General features: G+C 40.6%; 1 protein-coding gene across 4 annotated transcripts; it reads right to left on the reverse strand.

The window, feature by feature from the left end:
• Nucleotides 1-392: 392 nt before the first annotated feature.
• Nucleotides 393-24,643, reverse strand: LOC103145744 (low-density lipoprotein receptor-related protein 2). Of its 4 annotated transcripts, none has more exons than XM_016677062.1 (55): nucleotides 24,535-24,643; nucleotides 23,447-23,569; nucleotides 23,114-23,359; nucleotides 22,579-22,692; nucleotides 22,375-22,494; nucleotides 22,081-22,206; nucleotides 21,703-21,906; nucleotides 21,420-21,588; nucleotides 21,174-21,342; nucleotides 20,294-20,516; nucleotides 20,035-20,154; nucleotides 19,680-19,898; nucleotides 19,259-19,567; nucleotides 18,592-18,810; nucleotides 17,842-17,985; nucleotides 17,495-17,743; nucleotides 17,187-17,405; nucleotides 16,872-17,105; nucleotides 16,120-16,290; nucleotides 15,761-16,009; nucleotides 15,466-15,684; nucleotides 14,747-14,995; nucleotides 14,441-14,662; nucleotides 14,049-14,297; nucleotides 13,748-13,939; nucleotides 13,374-13,619; nucleotides 13,061-13,255; nucleotides 11,968-12,219; nucleotides 11,668-11,883; nucleotides 11,302-11,550; nucleotides 10,892-11,062; nucleotides 10,550-10,816; nucleotides 10,259-10,474; nucleotides 9,948-10,121; nucleotides 9,702-9,821; nucleotides 9,000-9,167; nucleotides 8,697-8,912; nucleotides 8,385-8,614; nucleotides 8,194-8,323; nucleotides 7,182-7,375; nucleotides 6,883-7,069; nucleotides 6,293-6,502; nucleotides 6,028-6,211; nucleotides 5,751-5,952; nucleotides 5,238-5,402; nucleotides 4,918-5,151; nucleotides 4,590-4,817; nucleotides 3,864-4,001; nucleotides 3,556-3,757; nucleotides 3,357-3,482; nucleotides 2,986-3,093; nucleotides 1,540-1,776; nucleotides 938-1,244; nucleotides 614-704; nucleotides 393-498 (listed from the first exon to the last, which is right to left on the reverse strand). In XM_016677062.1, exons 1-55 carry the CDS (start codon nucleotides 24,608-24,610, stop codon nucleotides 451-453), a joined length of 10,545 nt encoding a protein of 3,514 aa, XP_016532548.1. In that variant the 5' UTR covers nucleotides 24,611-24,643; the 3' UTR covers nucleotides 393-450. The 4 variants fall into 4 exon arrangements, with proteins under 4 accessions (XP_016532548.1, XP_007563374.1, XP_016532549.1 ...); XM_007563312.2 differs by having other exon boundaries at nucleotides 11,668-11,892; XM_016677063.1 differs by lacking the exons at nucleotides 11,968-12,219; nucleotides 13,061-13,255.
• Between the last annotated feature and the right edge of the window lie 1,192 nt (nucleotides 24,644-25,835).

Consider the following 25,835-nt stretch of genomic DNA (forward strand, 5'->3'; position numbering starts at 1 on the left):
ATGGTGTTTATGAGGGCAGCACAGAAACCACGACACTTCCTATGAATTTCAGGGTAATGGGCAACATGTAGAAACAGGAACCATATTGTTAGACAACGTTGCCATGAAGTTGAACTGACAGCTTCATGACAACATGAAGTTGACACAGAAGTGTTACTAAACATGCAGGCTAAACTGGTTGTAAGAGGAAACAAGCCTCCAAATCACAGGCGATTAGCAAGGGTTGAATAGGAAAACTTCAGTTCTAGCATATTCTTGTTTTGAAAATCTTAGTGCTAAATCATTGAAATTGATCAGTTAAAACGTCTTTGCCCATTTCTCGAAATATGCAGTTGGTGTATATGGGCACAGTTATTTATGGTAGAGCTTTCTCTAAATCACAACAAAAATCATTTCAGTTCATGTTTTTATTATACAGTAAAAGTGTAGTTCATTTCATCTGCAATTTGTTCATTTAATTGGCAGTGGGTTCTTTGCATCTACAGGGGATTCCAGCTCCTGCAAAAGAAAGGTTGGAGCCATTAGGATATTTGCAAGTCCAACAAGTTGCAAATCTTAAGAGAAAAGTGTAAGACAGCATATGCTATACTCTTAAAGATAAATTGGTTTTTACCTCAGAATCAGAATCTTGTTCACCTGGAATAACCATATTCGTTATTAGGTTCTCTTTATCGGCAGATCTACTTCTCATGTATTCCCATCTTCTGTTTAAACAAAGCAAGTTGTCACAATTTACTTTTGATTTGGAAGGCAGAGTGTACTTTAAAGCGTTTAACACTCAGAATTTTAACTGTGTGCAAGAGAATTTGTAATATCAAAGCAGCAAAGTGAAGACACCACATAAAACGTGGTTAGTAACGAGCTGCTGGAAATTAAATGCTGCCTAGTTTTGCTACAAGCAGCAAAGATCCTGCCAAAGACATGACACTCAGGCTACCTTTTAGTGAAGATGAGTGCACCCACTAACACTGCAGAGACCAGACAAATGGACACCAGGATGATCACTGGGTGACTTTGTCTTTGTTGATTCTGGCAGAATTCTCCCTCGTAACCTTGTAGGCAGTGGCAGCGAGTGACTTTGTCCTCTGTGACGCAGTTGCCGTGGCCATTGCAGTGCTGGAGATCACATGACGCCAAGTCTTCATCAGGCACAATGGTGTTATTCTGAGTGTCAGGTTGGTGAGGGAAAGACTGTGGAGACTGGTCACCACCAACTGTGGTCCCAAACGAGGCAGATCCTGGACCTAAAGGCAGATTTAGAGTGTTTAAAAGTTAACAGCCTAACACAGACATTTAAGACCAATAGCAACTAGTAGGCAATTGGCCATGTATTTGCAGTTGCATCAATGTCCCATTTAAAAATCATTGCAGTGCAATATTTGAATTGCTTCTCAAGAGTTAATTACTAAAGCCACACAACAGAATTAGAGAACTTTTTCTAAATTAGCCCAACATAAATATCTTATAATCTTGATGTTCCTAGTAAACTGTTTACTAATGGAACAAATGTTTTATTCCTCGTAGTAAATTTAAACTCACAGTCCTGTTCATCCGACTGGTCTGGACAATCTGCACTCCCGTCACAGAACCTCTCGCTCCCGATACACTTGCTGCCATCTAGACAGGATTCCTCTCCAGAGGGGCAGGAAGGAAGTGGGACACAGGAAGTGTCATTGGCACTGTAAAAGCCCCATGCACACTTACAAGTCCGTCCTCCTGGATAGGGCAGGCAGAGGTGGACACATCCACCGTTGCCGTTTGAGCAATGGTTGCTTCCTAAACGAAATGGATAAACAGAATTGTAGCTTTTCAATAGCACAAACTCACTAAATCAAGATCTGATACAAAAATTTTAATTAACTTTGTCTTCAATTATCAGGAATCTGAACAGTGTTTATAGGGTCTAAGGAGCCATTGCTTACTTTATACAACAGAAGTTTGAGAATCCAGAAGTTCTCAAACTTCTGGATTTGTAGGACTTAAGTTTTGAACAGTTTTCACAAAAACTCTGGAAATTTTTAAATCTTTAAAAAAAGTTAATAGCCATCTTGAAATCTGTCATATCTTGAACTCTAGTTTCTACAAACTACCACCAAGACCTGCTTGCACGCACCAACAACAGAAGGAGTGAACACTGCTGCAGATAACCAGCCAAGCTCTGAGTTCACCAGGCCCCTGCAGGCATCACATCACTCATTCAGCTTGAACTGAAGCCAAGTCAGTCTTTATCCTAGTTGCAGTGTCCAGTAACACTGTCCTCAGTTCCTTCTATTCAGAAAGTTGTGTGAAAACATGAGCATGCAGCAGGTACAATTCCTGCATTGTGACAGACTGCTATGCTTTCAGCTTTAATTTAGCAGCAGGACCAGCTAGCTTGCTTGTTAGCATTACAAAAAGCTGAAGAGGATGTTTAATATGAAATAATTTGACAAACTGCAAAAAAAAAAAAATGCAGATTCTTAATCAGGGTACCAGATTATTAGGAAAACCAACTCCACTTGTTGCACCAAACTCATGTTTTACGACATTATATCTCCACTAGCTTTTAATACAAGTCACAAAGAGCCATTTGAAATATACAGAAGGCACTAAAAGCTGGTTGATGCATTATTGGCCTCTATGGTGTGAATATAATTGACCACCACATATTCATTAAATCAACCATTTATTTCAGAGTTTGACAGTTAAAGTACATTAGCATAGAAAAAACTTCAAAAGATTAATACTGTATTCAGTATTCGTCCGGTCATTCTCAGATGAATAGCCTTTAGGATAAATAGGTGTTTCCAAGCATTGTGTGACCACAACCCCCAAAAATTATACTGATTTATAAAATGCAAGGTGACTGATGGAGTTGGATGCAATACTTATGGAAATTTGGGTTTTTCCCTAATCTAAAGCATTTGCATGGCAGTTTAGACCTCCATTTTGGATTTGCTTTTCAAGAGGGATTTTCTGATGCAAACTAAACTGTGTTACACTTACCAGACTGGGTTTCATTGTTGTAGGACCTGATTTCAGATACTTTTGTCTTTGTTTCGAACCACAGCTGCTTTGGTTGGAGTCCATCACTGAACCACAATTTGCTGATGTCTGCATAGGATAAAAGCAGCATTTAAAATGTCTGAAAGAACTGCAATACAACAAAAAAAAAAAAAAAAAAAAAAAAAATTCTAAAAAAAAAAAAAAAAAAAAAAAGGTTTTAGGGGGAAAAGGAAATTGGATAAAAATGAAATTTGTTTGCGATGCCATCTGCTGGAAGAGGTGGAAAAATGCAGGTCAACTTCAAGGATCAAACTTGCTCCAATTAGAAACTGCATCTCCAGCATCTCTAACAGATCATGTTTGTTTCTTACCTTTGTCTTGAGTGACCCAAAAGAAAAAGTTCTCAATAAATGTGAAAGACACAAGCAGATTGGGTCCCGTTTTGTACTCCTTATACGCCGATCCATCCACTCCAATAGATTCTATTAATCCTTCACCTGAGGAAAACAAAACACTTAGATAATGCAGGAACGAAGGCAATGGAAGCATTGAATAATTCAAACATCTCACCAGTGTCAGCCCAATAGATTCTGGTTCCATCATTAGTGAAAACCATGGAGACAGGAACGCTTAACCGCTTCCACAGCACTACTTTATTACGGCCGTCCATCCATGCACAGTGGATCTCCGTCTGGCTCCTTGAACCCATCATTACTATGGCAAAATAGCAGAGCCTACCCGAGGAAGGATGGAGGGCAATTGATGCAACTCCCTGAACAAAAATGAATTAAAATCTCAATTACAGCCTCAGCTTGCCCTGAATGAAAATCTGAAGTTGGCTGATTGTAAATGTTCAGCCAAGGGCCATGAAAATTTACAATGAGAGGTCCTTGCAGCAGAGAGGTGGTGTGGTTCTCATGACGCGACGTCACATGTATGTCCGGCCTCTTCATGCTGCTCCAGTACAGATTGGAGGTCACCCAGTCCACTGCCAGAGCAGTTACTGAATCATCCTTCTAGGATGGAAGACAAAAAAAAGTTTGAATTTTAAACAAACCACAGACTGCATTTTTTAAAGCTGCACTAGTCAACTTTTATAAAATTGCGTTCAGATGTGTTAAAAATCTTGTAATCCGTCAGGACATGAATCTGGGGGAACAAAAAAAAAAAAAAAAAAAGCTCCTCCGCTTCCTTCCAGTGGTCCTACTGCCAACTGTAGAAATGCTTGGTGTTCAGAAAATACCAATTAGTGTCTGAATGATGGTCTATATGCAATTATGCTTGTGTACATGTCGCTCACACCTTCCCCTGCAGTGTTCATACAAACCCTAGATTTCCAGTTTACTGCAGCCATGCTAATGGTAGAGAAAGAACTTAATGTTACAGGAGAACTGTTTATCCACCATCATCTGCAGCCACACTTACTAGCCTGCATAATCATGGCAGGCTACACTGGGGGTGAAGCGCTGTAGCTCAGAGAACAAGACTAGCCATTTCATTTTACGGTCAGAACAGTGAGTTTTAACAAATGTGTAAAAAAAGCACTTATAAGTTACTTACTGCAGCTGAATGGTTAAGATTTTTCTCAGGAATTTTATTCATACCTGTAACTTTACGATTTGTCCAGCAAGCACAAGCTCTGGTTTTGATCTGGAGTTTGAGAGTTTTAGCACATCCACAGAGCCGTGTCTTAAATAAGTAACAAACACAGAGAGCTCCACGAAGTTGATGTCCAGACTCATAGCCTCAGGTACTCCTGGGAGATTGAAGTCTCTGCCATTTGGCATTTTCTTCAGTGCGATTCCGAAACGGCGCATAGAGCGCAAGTAAATCTAAAAAAAAATAAATAAAAAAAGTATATATTTTGAGTAAATTTTACACACAAAAAAATGTATAAGCAAACACACCACTACTTTGCAGTACTTCTACTACCTGAGCTATTTTGTTGCGGGACAAAAGCAGGATGAAAGATGACTCTTTGGGAAGGACGCAGGTCATTCTGTCCTTAGAAAGAAGCAGACCCTTTGGACATCGACAAACTGCAGCATTTACTGCCGGAGCTCCAGCTCTAGATTTTCCTGGTGCTGGAGCCAAAAGACAGAGATGGGAGCATCGAAGATGATCACAAGGGCTTGATACAGCTGGTTGGGAGAGGGCATGCATCAGCTGAAGACAAAGTTAAAATGGTGACATTAGTTACAGAACTCGCAATACAACTTTTCCCACGTACAAATGAAATCAGAAAGACCAACTTTTAATCCAAATGGCTGCCCAGGTCTCTTCAGAAGAACCATTTGATCCTTGCCAGTTTTCTTGTCAGCTGAACGAACAGTTCTTCTCTTTGTGTCGGACCAGAACATGCGGTCGCTGAAAACTGCCACAGAAAAAGGGCTTGGAGTTTCCGTCAACTGGAGGATCTGGCAGAAGAAAGCCAATGGGATTTTGTGTGATTCATGGAAAATGAAAGTAAAAACTCAAAAAAATCTGGTAGAAACTGCTAATGAAGTCAATTATTGAAAGAAAATCACATTTTATTGGATTTTGCTACTTCATGGGAGGGGTAGGGACTGCAAACCTGAGGAAGAGAGTCCTCTACTTTGATCAAATGAGTGAAAATGAACTTTTAGGAAAATATTCAGTGTGGTGGAAAACCAAAACTCCACATCACCCTAAACACCAAAACAGTGATGTGGAGCACACCATTTGAGGCGTAATAGATCTTCAACCAAATAGACTAGCCATTTCCTTTACCAGTTTTCACCCACCTTTATGTCATTTCCGTCCAGCGAGGCTGAGCCTATGCAGTGCAGCTTCTCATCAGCCCAGTAGACCTTGTCATCCAGGAAGTCATAGGCCAGACTGACTGGCCAGCTCAAGTCCTGGCTCACCAGTACTTTCCTCTGTGAGCCATCCATCCCAGACCGCTCGATCTGAGGGACGCTGCCAATCTCAGACCACAACATCAATCTAAGAGCAATGACACAAAAATGCTCAAATATTTCCACAAATTTTAAACCTGACAAATTAATAAATAAGTCATACCCCTTGTCTGATATCAGGACCAGTGAGCTTGTCTGCTCCAGGTTTTCTCCAAGAACTACAGTATAGTCCTGAGATTTCACGATTGAACTGCTTAGCTTTATAGCCAGAATCTGTCCAGCCAGTCTGTCCACCCAGTACAGGTTCTTACCAACCCAGTCCACTGCGATTGAGTCAGATGTCACACCTTTATTAAAAAAAGAAAAAAAAAAGTTAATTTGTGAAACCTTGAAATAATTGTGGGACTACAGGAAAATAACAGATTTACCTTTGGTCAGCGTCCCTTTGGTTTTAGTTTCCACGTCAGCCCAGCGGATGCTTTGGTGGTCAGGGCTCAGCCAGTAGACTCTCTGCTCAGCCCAGTGAAAATCCAGAGCAAAAACAGGCCGGTCAGCAGAGGAGAGAAGCTGCAATGTACCGCTATGGACTCCAAGAATTAGCAGTTCGGACTGCACCGAAGCCAAAAGCAGAGGCTCATCTACAAATTTAAAACATGATTTTAATTAAACAGGGTAAAATAATAATTTGATAGTTTTACAGGACTAGTTTTGCACTCCTCCCCCCCTCCCAAGTAGAAAAATCTGTACATAAATGAAACTGTTTAATCTAAATGGCAAACTGTAATTGTGTCATGAAATTTGAACTTTGCAAAAAACATTGACAGTTGTCTAAAAACAGCCATTTTTCAATTAGACTGAATTACTGCAAACCTAAATGCTTGGATTTAGGTACATAAAGACAAAATTTTGTAATTTTGATTTAATGCTAGAAGCCATGGACATATTCAGACAAGTTTTTAATTAACATACATGCTGCACAAAACCACTAATTTAATGCAGAGATTTGATTCAACAGCACCTTTTGTCTTGCAGCTTTTGTTATCTGGCTCAAGGTAGAAGCCAGGGTGGCAGAGACAGCTGTAGGATCCCCGAGTGTTCTGGCAAAGGTGCTTGCATGAAGTAGCTGGTGTTGAAGTGCACTCATCAACGTCCATACAGGACTTGGAGCTGGACTGCAGCCTGAAACCGGCACCGCAGTAACACCTCTAATGTAGGGAAAATAAAACCAAATATGTGCATTAATCCTGCTGTTTGTGCCACTTTAAAAAGATTCAAATGTTCTGGACTGAAATTCAACACCAGCCATTCTTCACTAACCGGTCCTTTAGGGGTGCTGACACATCTGTGGTCGCAGGTAGGAGCTGAAGGACTTGAGCAGTTGCGTTGAGCACATCCCACACCTTCATCTGAGCCATCAACACAGTTGGCGATGCCGTTACACACCAGACTGGGTTCCAGACATTCTTTGCTGCCACATTGGTAAAGATGGTAGGGGCATTTCCTTTGGATGCCTGTAAAGTAGTTTTACAGATTTTACACACCCAAGGCAGTTATGCATTACTGTCAAAGACGGAAGTGAAAGCAATTTTCAAATGGCTTCTGTAAAACTCTTTGCAGAGTAACTGGTCTCAAATGTTTTGATAAATGTTCACCTTGCACAATATTCAAGGGAGTTTAAAAAAACAAAAGTTAATTTTAGATTATGCGTGCATGTTAAAATTCATGACAAGACAGTCTGACAACTGAACAGGTATTTTGTTTGGGAGATGAGGAAAAAAGCCTCCTTACTATAAATGATGGTAGAACTTTTACACAAAACTGCATCTGAATGAACCACACGATTTCTTGAACAATGTTTTTTGATGGGTAGAATTCCCAACAGCATATGGCTGAACATCTTAAGCAGAGTTATGCATCTCAAACCATCAAGCACAGAGATGGAGGGTTTGTGATTTACTTAAAACTAGATGTATATTCTCAGTCATCCAAGACATTAGATACCTAAATTCCAAGAGGAACAGTGATCAGAACAAAAACAGCTTATTGCATGAGGTGAAATTTGAAACTTCCTGCAAGACTAGCTTATTCTGCAGCTGTCAATCTCCGTTGCACAACAGTGTTCCCAATTAAATTCAAGACCTCAACCAAAATGCTTGTACAAACAATGAACTGAAGCAATTTTGTAGAAGGAAAGAATTACTCTGTCAAAGAACAGACATTGCTGCTAAAGGTGGTTCTACAAGTTACTGAATCATAAGGCATTTCCATTTTATGTTCACCTTTGTTTCATAACTGTGGAACCTGTGTTTTTGTAACTACAGTTACTCACATTTATCCTCATCCACTCCATTGTCGCAGTCTTCTTTTCCATCACACCTCCAGGATTGAGGAATACACAAACCACCATCTCTGCACTGAAATTGGTACTTCCTGCACTTTGTTGGAGGGTTGTTGCAGCTCTGAATAGAGGATTAATATTAGACTCTCTCCACAAGAAATAAAGACCATCAATGTTCTCACCTTCTCATCCGAGCCATCTTTACAGTCCTCTTCTCCATCACAAAGCCACTCTTCCTGCAGGCATTCATGGCTGTGTGGGCATCGGAGGTGTGCCAGGCAACGAGGGGCTCTTGGACAGCCCGCCTCATCCGAGTGGTCGTGGCAGTCAGGATAACCGTCACATTTAAACGCCTCAGAAATGCACTGCCCGCTCTCGCAACGATGCTGATTCGGAGCACAGATGACCGAACCTGCGACAAGATGAACTCAAATAATGGATTCTGGAAAACTTGTGTGTCAAGTGTCTAAAGATCACAGCTAAAATTCACCCACCACATTCATCTTCATCTGAGCCATCAGCACAGTCTTTTTCTCCATCACAAAGAAAGGTCTTTGGAACGCAGCGAGTCTTATTGTCACAGAGGTGATGGCAGTTTTCAATTTGTTTGGAGCAGTCCATTTCATCCGAACGGTCCTGACAGTCGTTCTGCCCATCACACACCTGCCCTTGTTGGATGCATTTTCTTCCATGAGAACACTGGAACTGTCCTGATGGGAGGGGATATACATTTTCAACATCCATGTTGGTCCTCTTTCATACACACTCAGCATTTTCTTCCATTGCATAACACAAACCTGGCTTGCATTGCTTCTCACATCCCTCCTCATCAGACCCATCCTGGCAGTCACGCTCTCCATCACAGACATGGCTGTACATGATGCACTCCAGGCCATTTTTACACAGCTTGAAACCCGTGCGGCACTTTAGAGGCCCGTGCCTTGTTCTTGGCGCATTAAGAGAAGCTTTAAAAAGAGAGAAGCTCAGTTACATTAGATGAACTGATTGCAATTCTCCAAATTTACTTTTTTGGGGGATTTAATGGGGAAAATGATGGACCTTACAAATGCAAAATTAAACGTTTGCTAATGTGGTGCTTAGTAATGCAGGAAGAAAAAAATGGTTAGAAAGTTGCAATTGATGAGGATAATTTAAAAAAGCACATTAGCTTGTGATGAGGCTGGTTTAGGTCAGTAGGCATTTCAATTTAGATACAGTACTAGGTGTCCTATTAGCATTCCCATTTAAATTATGCAAAACCAATTTTTATTGCTGCAACATGACTTTGCCTTAATTGATCATTTTTAATCAAATTTAAAGGTGTAATTGTAGACCTTAGGATTTTTTTTATTCAGAATGCCAGAAAAAGCCATTTCTGTCCAAAGGCATTGAATAAACTCAAGTTAGTTTGACACTCACTGCTGGGAAATGCATTTATATTTGATTTTCCATTTTATGAACATGTGTACCATTACATATTCTAGTATTTTTCCCCTTACATGCAGATGCAAGTTCTGATTGGCACCGCTTCTCATCTGAGCCATCTAGACAATTGGAACGGCCGTCACACAGTTGAGTCTTTGGGATACACTTCCTCTGGTCCTTGCACAGGAAGTCCGCTAATGTTCAGACAAGAAGAAATGGTCAATCTTTATGAAAACCAATCCAAACATTTCTACATTCCAAAAGCTGGTTACAGAACTCAGAAATGCCATCAGGACATGGTTTAAATGATGTGGGCTTGCCTGGGTTTTCACATTGAACTATGCATTCCATTTCATCAAAGCCATCTGGGCAATCCCTTTGTCCATCGCACAATTGGTGTTGAGCGATGCACCGTGATGAGCCTGGGCACAGAACTGAAGGAGTGATGCAAGCTGATGTTGAAGCAACAACAGGGAAGTCTGTTGGCGCAGAATCTGAAATAGAAAGTCCAAAAATTAAATGGTGGGATTTTGCATGCTGTGCGAGCAAGCCTTACTCTTGCTGCAAATGTTACTTTTAACCTACTAATTGACATCGTCATCATCAGTTGTGTAAAAAACTGAAAACTTGCCACAGTTCAGTTCATCTGTTCCATCCAGGCAGTCTGGCTCTCCATCACAGAGGAACTTCTTTGGGATACACCGCTTGCCATCAGCACAACGGTGTTCACAGCTCTTTGTTCGCTGCCAGCAGTCCACCTCATCAGAGTGGTCCCGACACTGTGGCTTGCCGTCACAAACCTCAGCCTCAGGGATGCACATCTTCCCGTGGGCACACTGAAACTCTCCTGAAGGTAGCGCACAAACAAACATGACCAACTAGAAACAGATTTCTGTTTTACAAATGAGTTAATATAACCAACCTTCATCACACATTTCTTGGCATCCTTCTTCATCAGACCTGTCCATGCAGTCGATTTCACCATCACAAACATGACTAAATAAAACGCACTCCCTGCCATCTTTGCATGGCTTTGAGCCCATGCGGCATTTTAATACAACGGACTCAAGCGGTGGAGCAGTTACGCTCTGACAGTCGGCCTCATCTGAGCCATCATAGCAGTGAGAGCGCCCATCACAAACCAGACTCCTAGACACACAGCTTCTACGGTCCTTGCAGACAAAGTCGGCTACAAAAGCAAGAGAATGTTTTATGCATACGTTGAAAAGTGTTGAGACAAAAAACAAAATGGCTGTAAACTCACTTCTGTCAGCACACTTTTTCACACAGTTCTCATCAGATCCATCAGGGCAGTCTCTGATCCCATCACATAACTGAGACGGGTTGATGCACACATATGAATCAGGACACAGAACTGAAGGGAAACTACAGAACTGTTTGTTGGGAGATGATTCATCAATTGTTTCTGCAGCATCTAAAAATGTGGATCAGAAAATTTGTATCAAAAGCTTAGTGATTGCTGTTAATGTTGAAAGTTTCTTAGAATATATAGCCATTTTAAAAAATTGTTCTCTGCAATCTTAACATACCCTAGGCCTAGATATCCAAAACGGTTAATTGTGCAACAAGCAACAAGAAAGTTTTCTTTAAAGTTTACACTTTTATCTACCATTAAACACTGGCAACGTCGACATGTTGGGTAATCAGACTCACCACAGCCTTCCTCGTCCGAGCCGTCCCTACAGTCCCTTTCCCCATCACAGACATGGCTGAAGAGGACACAATCTGTCCCATCGCGACACATTCTGGACCCCATGCGACATTTCAGGGGGTTTGTCTGAGATGGTCGAGACTCTACTGACCGACAGTTGAACTCGTCTGAGCCGTCGTTGCACTGGGAGCGGCCATCACAGATCTGGCTTTTTGGGACACAGCTTCGACGATCTTTGCAGCGGAAATCAGCTTGAGAGAGAAAAAGTTGTTTTTTTTTCAAATTTACAGTTTAATATGGTTATAACTCTAGTCATTTAAGCTTTGAGGGGTAAATGAATACCCTAGAATTGTGTTTTAACCACTCACTGCCTGGACATTTTCTCACACATTTCTCATCAGACCCATCAGGGCAGTCTTTCCTTCGATCACAGATTTGTGAGGCCTTAAGGCAAATGGAGGTGCCTGGACACAGAACTGAAGGGCTGGTGCATGGTGGAGTGGTCGTAGGCTGACTAAAACCTTTGACTGGTTTGGGAGATTCATTCATGTAGTCATTATCCACAGAACTTGGGGCACTGGTCTCTGTAGCATCTTAAAGTGACATGAGCAATTAAGACATTGAATCTTATCCTTTAGAGTGTGAAATCAGCCTCTAGATAAACTCACCACATCCTTCTTCATCTGATCCATCCTGGCAGTCTGCCTCACCATCACAAACGTGGCTCAAAAGGACACATTCCATCCTGTCCCGACAAAGTTTGGAACCAAAGCGACATTTTGGGACTTTTGATGGCGTTTTAGGAGGAGCCTCTCCATTGTGACAGTTCACCTCATCTGAGCCATCATTGCACTGAGAACGCCCGTCACATACTTGGGTTTTAGGGATGCATCTTCGGCGGTCATTGCAACGGAAGTCAGCTGTGGTGAAGAAAAAAAAAAAAAATTTTCTGCAGTCTGTTCACAAGCTACCTTTATGCTAATCAAAGACCATCAAGTCCAACACCTCCTTCTGCTCAACAGCTTCCAGGACCTCTAGTGTCTACAAATTCATCCCTGCAACACCAAGCACCAATGATGTGCAGGCCACAATTACCATATTTCCAATGTCTACATGACATGAGCTTTGGGTTAATCTTCAGTGAGAGACAAAAGCTGTAGATCTGATGGCACAAATTTAAAAACCAAGTTGAGTGACTTCCCCCCAATTTAAAGCTGTAGAAAAAGACAACGGTCAGTCATACCCCTCCAGGTGTCCCCATCATTGCCCAAAATGGGCACTGAAGTATTGCAGGATAACCCGATTAGAAAATTATTCTGAGTGCAAGAAGGCCAACTACTCTGCTGTTAGGCAGATGAGCACAAACATTTAAAATGTTCCCTGCTGCAAATTCAAGCTACTCCCAGGAGCTTCTGAGCATGCTCTGCCCAATGCCCCTGGGCAACTCCAGTGCAAGAGAGCATCTCCTCTTAAGTAGCATAAAAATTCAAGCTTTGTGTAGAAAACTCCACCTATAGCAAGCTGAAGTTACAGACCCCTTCATGCCAATCTGTCCTGAGAGCCAAATAAAAGTGATTGGCAAGTCCACCATCACATTGCACATGGAGATTATGGGTCTGGGTGGACAGGGCTTCCTGTTGCCATTTTGGTCAAGCCTAACCAAGCATCATGAACAAAACTATCAAGAGCATTTAATGTTTGGTGCATCTCTTACAATTTCTTATAGATAACCAGAAGTTCATTTTGGCTGGCTCTACTTACCGTCAGAGGGACACCGACTGACACATTTCTCATCAAAGCCATCAGGACAGTCTCCCATTCCATCGCACATCTGTGTTTGTTTGATGCATATAGAAGAACCTGGACACAGAACTGATGGACTGGTGCAGGGAGGATTAGTTGGAATCAGAGCTGCTTCTTTAGTGGGTGTTTGAGACCGATTAGAGCTCCCATTGTCTAGAGAAAATGAAAAAAAAAATGTCTGTAAAGTCTTAAAAGGATTGTTAAAGTTGGAATATTTATCGCAAATTAAATGAGGAAATAAAAGAAAAAAGGACGACTAGTTGATAAATACCACATCCTTCTTCATCTGAACCATCGTGACAATCCACATCCCCATCACAAATGTGACTCAGAAGGACACATGATGTACCATCGTCACACAGTTTGGACCCAAAACGACATTTCAAGACTTTAGTACGAGCAGCAAGGGGCGCTGCACTTTGACAGTTAACCTCATCTGAGCCATCGTTGCACTGAGAGCGACCGTCGCACACTTGGTTCCGTGGAACGCAACTGCGACGGTCTTTGCAGTGGAAATCTGCAATGAGTTCAATGAGAAAATTCACAAGATGCAGTTTTACATTTGCATGTTACATCTTTAGTCAATGCCTCCAATTGTATTACAGCAGGAGTTGAGCAACAAAGAATAAGCCCTTAAACACTTACGGTTAGATGGACAGCTTTCCACACATTTCTCATCGTATCCATCTGGACAGTCCCATGTTCCATCACACATCTGTGTTGGTTTGATGCATACAGAAGAATCTGGACACAGAACTGAAGGACTGGTGCAGGGAGGCTTAGTCACAATCCGAGTTACTTCTTTTGTGGGTGTTGGAGACAGAGTCAAGCTCTTGTCTAGAAAGTAAGAAATGCCCCGTGTAAAGTCTACAAGTCAAAAGTTAATGTTCATCCCAAATCAAATTGATAAAATATAATAAAGTGCAAGTTAACTAATGGTAAATACCACATTCTTCTTCATCTGATCCATCCTGACAGTCTGTTTCTCCATCACAAATGTGACTTAAAAAGACGCACGCTGTCCCATCTCGACACAGTTTGGACCCAAACCGACATTTTAGGATTTTGGTAGGAGATTCAGGCTGCGCTACGCTTTGACAGCTAACCTCATCTGAACCGTCATTACAATGAGAGCGACCGTCACACACTTGGCTCTGTGGGATGCAGTGCCGGCGGTCTCCACAGAGGAAGTCTCCTACAGAAGAAAAATGAAAAGGGTACAAGTTAGTTTTCAGTTCAATGGTGTATTTCACATTTTAAATGTACCAAGTTATCTCTTAGTCAACTGCTAAATAGCAAACGTGTTTTAATTTAACTACATCTTCAAACTCCACTTACTTTCAGAAGGACATCTGTCCAGGCACTTTTCATCAGAGCCATCAGGACAATCCTCCTTTCCATCACACACTTGAGTGTGTTGGATGCATACAGATGAATCTGGACACAGAACTGAAGGACTGGTGCACAGAGGCTTAGTGGGAGCTAGTGTTACTTCTTTAGTCAGCTCAGGAGATTTACTTAGATCATGTCCCATAGAATTGCCAGGAGCATGCTCTGAATCTTCAAGGTAAAAATCAGACAAGATATATTTTTAATGAATAAATGAAAACATTTGTGATCCAATTAAAACTTCCAGATGCATACCGCAGCCTTCTTCATCTGATCCATCCCGACAGTCCGTTTCTCCATCACAGATGTGGCTCAGCAGAACACACGCCGTCCCGTCATTGCAAAGTCTAGAGCCAAAGCGACATTTCAACACTTCTTTTGGAGCCTCTTGAACCACTTCGCTCAGGCAGTTTGCCTCATCTGAGCCATCAGCGCACTGAGAACGCCCGTCACAGACTTGGCTCTGTGGGATGCAGTGCCGACGGTCTTGGCATCGGAAGTCGGCTACAAAAGAAATGGCATCAACTTGATCACCCTTATATTTTTAGGTAAATCTCCAACCACATCTTAGAATCTCTGCATCTTTTCATTTTCAGATAATTAAACTGTACTCAGATTTTCAAAGTGAGGGATTGTTCTCCAACTTTCTCCACAACCATTTCTCTGAATTGTCTGCAGTCCTGTATATTCATGGAGGCAGTTTGTTCAACAAACCTCAGACCTTCAAGTAGTTATACGTTTACAGATTAAATTACACAAGTGCGATTTAAGAGGCCATGTACTTATTAACTGTCTCCTGAGCAGTTTTTGCACAATTTCCCTTGGCATCAGAGTAAAGAGGCTGAACACCGCTCATGGTTACAAGATGTGGGAAAGAGTCTGAAGCCATTTCCTTCACAATTAAGTTTCTGGTTATAATGCAACAAAAAGTGAAAGCATAAAAATGTGATGTGTACAAAAGAAAAACTACTTACCGTCAGAGGTACATCTCTTGAAACATTTTTCATCAGACCCGTCAGGGCAGTCCCTCTTTCCATCACACATCTGTGTGTGTTTGATGCATATTGTTGAACCTGGACACAGAACTGAAGGACTGGTGCATGGAGGCATGGTGGGAGGCTGAGTTTCTTCTTTAGTGGGTGTAGGAGATCTAATAAGTGGCTCAATTTCAACAGCACCACTCTGTGCATCATCTAGATAAAAAAAAGGGACAAAAATCAAGTCCAAATCTCACATTTGCATCGGAGAAGTAGTTTTTTTGACAAATACCACATCTGTCTTCATCTGATCCATCCTGACAGTCTCTTTCTCCGTCACAAATGTGGCTGAGAAGGACACATGTCAGACCGTCCTGACAGAGTGTGGAGCCAAAGTGGCATTTTAGGATTTTATTTGGAGCTGCAGGGGGCGCTTCACTTGGACAGTTGAGCTCATCTGAGCCATCGTTGCACTGAGAGCGACCATCGCACACTTGGCTCAGTGGGACACAACTTCGACGGTCTTTGCAGTGGAAATCAGCTGTTGAGGACAAAAAGAAATTTGTAAGAGTTTCAATATCCGTTTGATATGAAATATCTTTTGTAACAATATGAATTTTGGAGCAGTAAAGTACTTAAGACATCACTTACACTTAGAGGAGCACCTTTTCACACATTTCTCATCAGATCCATCAGGACAATCTCTCCGCCCGTCACACATCTGTGTTGGTTTGATGCATATAGAAGAACCTGGACACAGAACTGAAGGACTGGTGCAGGGAGGTGTGGTGGGAGCGATTGTTGTTGCAATTCCTGGGGTGTCTAGAAATTATACAAAAGAACCAATAAATGTTGTAATTTAAACTTTATTTTAAATTTAACAAAAGCTGTTCGCAACCTTGAATTTTGCATGTTAACTTTAATAGACAGAGGTTGGGAGAAGGAATTTAATTCACCATTTCAGCCATCAACTACCAATGGCAGATCATGAACTGGGAAAAAAAAAGATAAAGTGGCTACTTTATGGGACAGAATCAGTTCATTTGTTGCTCATGGAGCTAAATAGCTCATTCTAAGCGTCAATATTCCTGTCTCAGCTTGTCTGATTAGAAAATGTCTGGTTAATTTAATGATACATCTTTGTGGTTTCTCACTTTGTATTCAGAGTTGATTAGTCTGAATGTTTACAAGACAGACATGCAACATTTTCTGCCATCACCAAGTTAGAGAATGGAAAGGTTTTAGACTCTTAATGCCATCTATTTGGCACAATTATGAATATCAAAATGTCCATCAACATTTTAAGATGCAAGCAGTTATTTGTTCTGAAAAGACTTCAAACATGAAAAATCCCAGGTGGATTAAAGCTTTAGGTTTTATAAGTGTTTAAGATCAATATTTACCACATCCATCTTCATCTGATCCATCCTGACAGTCCCTCTCACCATCACAGATGTGGTTCATGAGAACACATGACAGGCCATCTCTGCAACTTTTGGACCCAAAGCGACATTTTAACCCATTATGAGCTACGTTTGGACAGTCTGCTTCATCTGAGCCATCAAGGCAGTGCGGGTGGCCGTCGCAGACTGAACTCTTTGGCACGCAGCTCCGATGATCCTTGCAGTGAAAATCACCTACAAAACACACATTTAGTGTGCACTGTAAAATTTAAAGATCAAAAGAAGAAAGCATTGGCAAAAATATTCAGGGCTTACTTCTTAAAAGGCATCTCTTCACACAGTTCTGTTCATCAAAGCCATCTGGACAGTCTTTAATGCCATCACACAACTGGCTCTGAGAAATGCAAATGTATGCCTTAAAGGAAGGGCAAAGGACAGAAGGGCTGAGGCAGGCTGGTAGAGTGAAGGCAGGAGGTTTGGTAATGGGAAGCTTTTTGTTTGGCTTTGTAGAACTTATGGGTTCCTGAGTTGCATCTTAAAACAAAGCAGAAACAATTTGTTAAGAGCTTTAAGTTCCGTTACTTGTTTTAAAAACAAAAACTCACAAAATTTGCTCAATTTACCGCATCCCCATTCATCAGATCCATCCTTACAGTCTGCCTCTCCGTCGCAGACATGACTGTACAGGACACACTCTGAGCCATCTTGACACAGCACTGAGCCACTGCGACACTTCAAGACGTTTGTCCGTGATAAAGGAGCTGCAACCGTCGGACAGTCAACTTCATCGGAGCCATCGTGACAGTGTGCACGGCCATCACACAGAAGGATTCTGGGAATACAGTTTCTTCTATCCATGCACATAAAATCTTCTGAAATACGTAAACAAAATGTTCAGTAACTTTGTGAAGACACATTCCTGTGATTAAAACCCGAGTTTGCTATGAAAATCTATCAAATATAGATCTACCTTTAGGACAGGCGTTGACACAGAGCTCCTCATCGTCTCCTTCAGGGCAGTCCCTTTTGCCATCGCACAGCAGGTTTTGTGGAAGGCAGATGGACGACTGACGGCACAACCAAGACGGCGCATTGCAGACTTTGGTGTCAGGCACTACAAGAAAAAAAAAATGTTAATCGACAATACTTCTTAAGAATGGGCTTAAGTTAGCATTCATCTGGTTCATCCACTGCCATACAACTTTTGCCATTTTTCTATAGTGTTCCTGTCTTTTTAGCTGGATTTCCTTCTTGGACAATGCTGCAATCAATAGGATTGTCTGTTATTTTGGTTCATAGAAAGTAATGTGCACTCATTCCAGCAAAACAACCCTCTGCAGAGTCTGTAGATGGCCACTATTTTTTTAGCTTTGTTCTCTTTCAGAGTTTCCTTGATAAACATGGAGTTACTCCTTTCCGTCACCGTTTGTTTGCTGCAAAGCCAGTGTTTTGATACAGAGGGATGGACTCAAGTAGACAACGCAAGAATCTGACTCCATGACTATTTTACTAAAATAAATTGGACTGATTATGATCTGGACCAAGTGACATTGAAAGCATTTGTTGTATAAATTGCTCAAGATAAAAACTTGTAACAGAAATCACATTACATTCCTGGAAATTCAAATTTCAAAACTACCTCAAAAAAGATTTTTAAACTTAAAAGTTTTTTTACTTTTTACTTAAAAAGTAAAAGCTCGAGAACAGAACGATGCCTGACCTGTTTGAATATCTCCGAGTACAGTGACGATACTCAACACTGGACCTTTCACAGAAACTGACTGAATTTTGCTCCCATCCCGCCGATCCCACAAAGTTATCACTTTGTTGGAGACTGACAAAAGGAAAGGCTCAAAAGCAGCCAGTACTGAGCCCGAGATGTTCCACCTTCTTCCTGTGTGGTGGCTTTTCTCCTTCAGCAAACTCAATGTTGTCAGACCTGGAAAAGATGATCACACATAAAACCATAACAGGTCACACCCACAAAAAGTTTTCCATGCCTCAAGACAAATTCATTCAGCAGTTGGACATCTAATGCTCCAATAATTACTAGAGCTAAAAACAGCAGCACAACCATTTGCGCCCAAGAATCCAACATTGTGTTTGATTCCCCAAATCATGTTAACCTTGAAACAACTTCTTTGTACACAGAAATGCCAAGATATAAAATTCAACCTTTTTTAAAAAAAAAACAAACTGTTCTTTAAATGCTGGCAATACAAATGTTCCATAAAAAAGTCCCTGCAGTGATTAAAAGCAAAATTTTTTTCATCTTGCTTCAGAATCCAAGCAGAATCTACAGGGGAGAACTTTGTACTTGGAATCTAAAACCTGCTAAATACCACAATCTTTAAGCAAATAAGGACATTTAAGAAATTTGTACCAACCTCCTCTTTTAGAGTTCCAGTGTAGACTGCTGGCTCTGAGGTCAAAGGCGACATTCCCTCTGACTTCTCCTGCTATCTGCAGCAGCTCTGTAGCCTTTTCTCCCGTCATCCCCATGCCAAAGACCCTACCCTCCTCCAACCAGAACATTCCACCTCTCAGCCAGTCCAGGTAAAAGCTGCTGATCTCCTTTGTGGTGTGGTACAGCTGCTGTGGGTAATTACTACTGGGTGCACTGGTGCCAATGATGTTCTGGTCACATGACACCCAGAAAAGGTTGCCACTCCTCTGCTCCACAGACAGCAGACAAACTAAAAGTGAAATGAAATATATTCCAGTTAAATTGCATGATGGCAATATACATTTCTTATTCTACAATTTGGCTTCTAGAATCCAAGAGAGATATTGCAAATAAGAAAACACCTGGCAAAGGCATTGAAATGAACTCAGTCTTGTCCAGAGTTAGCTTGGTGCGTTGAACGTGGCCAGTTCGGTTTGCCCAGTACAACCAGTTTCTGTTCCAGTCGACATCAAAAGACAGAATTCCTTCTTTTGAAGAAAATAGTTCCGTTTCAGAGGACTCTTTGCCTTTAAACTCCAACAAGCTGATTGTCGTTAGAGTGCCATATAAAAACCGTGGATCTGTAAAATAAAGTACATTCTTCTGAAAATGCAGCCCCCAATGAGTGTGATAGCACAAGCTTTAAAAGCTAAAGATTTCCATCATTCTCAAAATCTGATTCATTTTGTACATTTTGCTAAGTTACAATAAACTTACATTCACATGTCCCACCAGGTAGCAGTACTTTAAAATATGGACAAGCACAGGTAAATCCAGCAGGGTTGTTTTTAGTCAGCTGACAGAGGAGACAAGGAGTCTTGGCACAAGGAGAAGAGCCTAAAGTTTTTCAAGACAGTTTGAGGAAAAAAAGACAGACATTCCAGTACATTACAAAACAATTTAGTATTACAAGTCGGCATTTTTCTCCTCATCAGTATCAACATATAGAAAGACCAATTTTAAATTCACAAACTACCTTTTGGTTGTTGGAGTTCATGGTAGATCGACAGCAGAGCCAAGTCAGTTTTCCTGATGAGCTTCTTTGGATTTGACTGGTCTTGGGGAGCCTGCCAAAGTCCCCTTTGATCAACCCAGAAGAACATGCCTTCAAAGACAGCGAGGCTGATAGCTGGTCTCTTCTTAAAGAGTCCTGTGAAAGTGTGTCGGCCAGTCCCATCTGCCTTCACCGTCTCTACGGACTGAAAAAGAAATGCTTACAAATGTTTAGGTTGTCAGTTGCTGTATTTTTGCACATTTCTTTGGTCTTTAATAGAAACTTATTCAAAATGTTGATATTTTGGTCCAAGTCTAGGAAATCATGAGAATATAAGACAAAGTGTAGTAGTTTAGGCCACTGCTCAAGCATTTCCAGGGTCTACAGAAATGTCTGAAGGTTTTAAAACAGCCTTGGTTTTTTTTTTAAAGGAATCACTTTGGACCCAATTGCTTTTTCCAAGTGTTCTTAAATTGGAAATGCAACAAAAGCCAGTAAAATACCCAGAAAAGTATTGAACACTACAAAAATATCAAGACATCTTCTAGCAATAGCCGGAGAGTTGTCTCAAGACTTTTGAGACAACTTGCACTTTATACTGAATTAAAATATGAGCAAAGCAAGACATTGAAAGTGAAACACCGTTTATAGATAGTATACCAGTGTTATTGCTTCTGAATTTTTCTGTCACATTTACCTAAAGATTGGTTAAGTAGGAAATCTGGGTGAAGGGTACAAGGACATTCAAATAGCCAGTTTAGGGTTTTTGAATGGGCTTTTACAATCAAGTTGAATTTCCAAAAATCATCCTAAATATGCCTCAAATGATGACCATCCTATACTGTTTCTTTCCAGAACTTGCCTTCTTTGAGTCACTGATCCAGTAGAGTCTCCTAGCAGCTACATCAGCTGTGAGGCTGTGAGGAAACTGGGCAGTGAGAACCACGAGTGCGCTTCTGTCTGATCCATCCATCCAGGACTTCTCTAAAGTCACTCTGTCACCCAGACCTTCATTGATCCAGAACATAAGACTAACAAGGAAATGTATATATAAAAATAAGTTTGAACATTTTAATAGTTGAGCATTTAAACAGGTAGTTGTACTCACCTTTCAATGGGTAGAAGCACCAATTCTGATGGCCTGACATTTTTGCTCAGCAGAGTTGTAAAGCTTTTATCATCAGTTGACTGCATGTAGATTGACTCAGTCTTCTTATTGGTCCAGAACAGGTACCCATTTAGCCAATCACAGGCTAGACCTTTGATTCCAGGTGGTCCTGTTTTATTACAAACATTTGTTTCCTTTTACTTGGCAGCCTCATCAGGAATCCAACAATGACCCTGGTGGGTAACACACACACACACACAACTTAAAGTAAGCATGCACCCACCAGTAAATGTTGTCCAGGTGTTCCAGCCATTAGTTTTGTAAATGCTGCCGCTACCGTCGGCCCAGTAGTACCACCCCCTAGTAATGTCGTATGTTGAAGCCACTGGATCCGACACTGGAGCCTCAATGGCTGTGAACTGTTTGGATTTTACGTTCAGAAGTCCTATACTGTTCCTCTGCACCATCAACAGTTTGGTAGCATTACCTGATGGATTCAAAAAGAGCACAAGTTGTACAAAGTGTGTGAAATTTGGTAGGATACTTTAGCGCTTTCTCTGGGCTTCCAATTTATTATTTTTTGCAAAAGTATTTAAATCCAGCATATTTTGTCCATATGTCTACCGTTTGATGGGGAGACAAAAAACAGAACACATTTTACCTAAAGCTTGACATGTATGGTCTCCATTGAGCTTAAACCCCTCTCTGCAGTGGCAGTAGTAAGATCCAATGGTGTTTGTGCAGTAATGTGCACAATGAGGAACAGATGAAGCGCATTCATCCAAATCTAATAAAAAAGGGGTCGAGATTCAAATGCAAAAAGGTTGAAATTGGTTAGGATAGACCATAGAACACCAAAAGCATTATGGATAAACCAACCAGTGACACATTTTAATTCAACACATTCACAAAGGAAAGGTCATTCATGACATGCAGAGTACGACGACCCACTCACCTTCACAGACGGCACCATTAGGAGAGAGTGTGTGTCCAACAGGACAAATGCATCGAGCTCCCCAGGATTCATCTGCACATATATGGCTGCAGCCACCATTGTACGTGGAGCAGGTACGACCTAAAGCGGATGCAACGCAAACACTGGTTGCAAAGCAAAGACGGTCACGTTTTACAGAACTTGAGTTTGTGTAGTCAGGCTTACCGCAGGTTATGGGTTCGTCACTGCCATCAGAACAGTGAACCTGTCCATCACACCTATGCTCAGCTGACAGACACTTTCCCTCAGGACACCGAAGGCCATTTTCACTACATTTACCTGGAAAAATAAAATAAAAACCCTGTTGGTACAACCCAACCAAGAAAGACTCCTGAAAACCTCCATCACTGCAAGTCAGAAAACACTTTAATACATGCTTAAAGAGTTTAATATTTCACTCTCCATCTACCCCAGAAAACCCTGATCTCTTCATCACAAAGACTCAAAACAAGCACTAACGGAAGATTTGATTGGTGATTACCAATTATGGTGCTTTTTGCATCCAAAGGTTTGGTACCCTTTGTGGAATTACAATATTTCTAATATTCATTTCCAATCTGAAAGTTCTCAAACATAGCCAATGAAAACCATTTGGCACATTTTTTTCCCAGAGAGCAAGTTTTCTTATGAAAACTCATTTAAGTTAATCTTACAAAAATGTATAGATCCACACAAACCATTTCAGCCCCATGTCTCTCACCACAGTCTTCTTCATCAGAGTCGTCCACGCAGTCGTTTTGTCCATTGCAGTGCAGTTCTTTGGGGATACAGATGCGGTTTCCACACATCCACTCAGAATCCAGGCAGCCCTCTGTGGCCGGACAGTTCTCCTCATCAGAACCAGTGGGACACTGCTTCTGGCCATCACAGCGGGCTGACGCGTCTACGCAGCCAACAGAGTCCATGCATGGAAACTGGCCAGCTGGACAATCCGAGTCTGTGGCGGCTAATTGGAACGAGAAAAAGTCAAAGCACACGTCATGTAAAATGCGACTGTTCTTTGACAAATTCATCTTAAGAGTTTTTGACATACCATTACAATCCATTTCATCCGATCCATCCAGACAGTCTCCTTCTCCATCACATCTCCACGCAGCAGTAATACAGTTTCCATCATCACACTGCCACTGACCCTCAGGACAAGTCAATAGTTGGGCTACAGACAAAGACAAGGTTAGAGTGCATATTAGAAAAGTTATCATAGCCTCTCGGTACATATTATGTTAACACTTTAATGACAAAGCACAGTGCGATTTTCTCATTTTGAAACACTGCTTGCTTGAGCAAAAAACAAACAAAAAAAAAGGTGAAGAGTTTTTCCCACTTGGGCGTTTTTCTAAAGAGCAGGTTACAAAGTCACAAAAAGTGACTTGTTCAGAGTTGATATCTGGGGGTGAAAATATATATATATACACATGTTGAACAGAAATGTTATGTTTGACCCAATCCTGGGGAAAACTTTTACAGTGGTGCAGCCAGGCAGCCTTTGACACCGTTCACAAAACTGGGGAAGCATATTAAAAGTTGAGTGGAAGAAAAAAAGATTATATAAAAGGGGCAGAAGCAACAGGGATAGTGGAGCCCACAATTAAGATATGCTAAATGCTCATCTTAAAGCATCCAGTGCTTTAAGAGAAGCACTAGTTGCTTTAATTTTTCTAATAGAAAGAAGTTTGAAAATATAAAAAGGTACTAAAAATTCCTTTTAGTATACAGATTTCTGCATTTAGAAAGTTCAAATGAGGGGGAAAAAACTCTTCAAATTAGTGTTACAATTCAAGTTTGAGAAAATAAATTTTAGGTTTTCATTATGTACCAGTCATAGGAAAAAAAAGAAAAGAAATGTTAAATAAGTCACTGTGTAATCTATTCATTAGCACTTATAATGTGGGCTAACCCGGAGACATCGCAGGCACATTGCCCATTTGACTCATTTCTCCTTTTATTACTGATCATGAACTCGACGTCTTTTAGATTTTTAAACGGTGAATTAAACAAAAAACAAAAAACAATGCAGACATCAAGAACCTTGCAGATGCCAAGCGCATTTTTGAGTTGCTTGTGTCGGAATAAGAACGTTAAGCTAGAAAAAGATTACTTTTCGACTGAAATTGAACTTACCAGAGGAAAATCTTAGATTCGGCAGAAAAAATAAGCAAACGACCAAGCGCAGGTCCATGTCGACCCCGCGACTCATTCGAACAAACACCAACAGCTGAGAGGAGCCTTTTAACTAGTTTTTGCTGCTGCAGGTGTGTTCGTGATTACCGCAGAGAAGCTGACTTCCGGTCAAATTTACCTCGTAAAATGATTGAAAAGTCAAATTATGCAACTGAAACATGTGCCTGAAGCAAATACATATTTATAAGTATTAAATAAATAGAAAAATGTTTGAAAATATAAAGTTTTTATTTATTTATCTATAGGCCATCATTGTTAATCTCATAAGGAGCTATGGAGTATACGCTAATCTTGACATATTTTGTTTGTAGTGAGAGTCGGACGAGGCTGACAAATAAAAGCTGCGCACATACTGAGAGAAACAGTCATTGCTATATCAACAATAATGCCTAATGCTGATTTAATTATTTCTCAGAGGAAGGGAAACATTTTGGAAATATATCAGAGTGATTATCTTTTTTTCTGAAGGTTGCTAAAGAAACATTTGAATTGCTCCCCTTCTCCTTCAGGAATAACTTAAAATATTTTTTTGTTTGTTTGTTTTTTTATTTTATTTTGAACGTAATGTAGTAAATTTCTTCGACGAGAACAAACTAGTAGCCAATTAGGCTTCGGGTTCTTTGTGCTGTTGATTCATGAATACATTGGGAAAGATAATTATGATGTTTTCTACATTATCAGTCTAAATTAAGGAATGTATGAATATTTTTATAGAGATCACATCCTATAAGCACAGATTTAATAATCAACTTCATTGTTATTGTGAGTTTATGCATCACGCCACAGCTGAGTCTAGATCTCATTAGCATGCAGTTAAAAATGTATAGATTTTTCTTCTTTCTTATGTGAACATAATATTGTCCTCATAAAATAAATGCATTTTTGCATGCTATTCATTGGTTTCCAAATACTAGAAATGTTAGCCTGTGTCATTTTGACTCCAGTTTTTCTATTTTCTTAGGATTTATAATGCTTTTAAATTACATGTTTTGTGTTCAAATCTGCTTAGAGGGCCCAAATTGTATAACCTTGATTTTTTTAAAAACTGACTTCATTCATTTCAATCTGGCACATCTTTTGTCTTAAAACAAAACTCACATTTGTGAAAAGCAAAAGAAATGGTTTTGAATCAACATCACAGTTCTCTTTTTCTTTGATGTTTTCGTCCCTAAAGAGTTTCTTAAGCACGACGCTTCTTTAGTACAAATACTACCTTTACTTTTTTTCATGGCTGCAATGAA

This window comes from Poecilia formosa, unplaced genomic scaffold (genome assembly GCF_000485575.1).
Source record: "Poecilia formosa unplaced genomic scaffold, Poecilia_formosa-5.1.2 Scaffold146, whole genome shotgun sequence".
NCBI classification, from domain to species: domain Eukaryota; kingdom Metazoa; phylum Chordata; class Actinopteri; order Cyprinodontiformes; family Poeciliidae; genus Poecilia; species Poecilia formosa.

Excerpts from the sequence above, each read along its gene's own strand:
- LOC103145744 (XM_007563312.2), bottom strand. The coding sequence starts at position 24,610 with ATGAGTCGCGGGGTCGACATGGACCTGCGCTTGGTCGTTTGCTTATTT. Across the intron at positions 14,663-14,746 it reads ATCAGATGAAGAAGGCTGCG|ATTCAGAGCATGCTCCTGGC; the intron begins GTATGCATCTGG and ends TTTACCTTGAAG. Across the intron at positions 3,758-3,863 it reads TGCTGCAAGGACCTCTCATT|GGAGTTGCATCAATTGCCCT; the intron begins GTAAATTTTCAT and ends ATTTTTGTTCAG.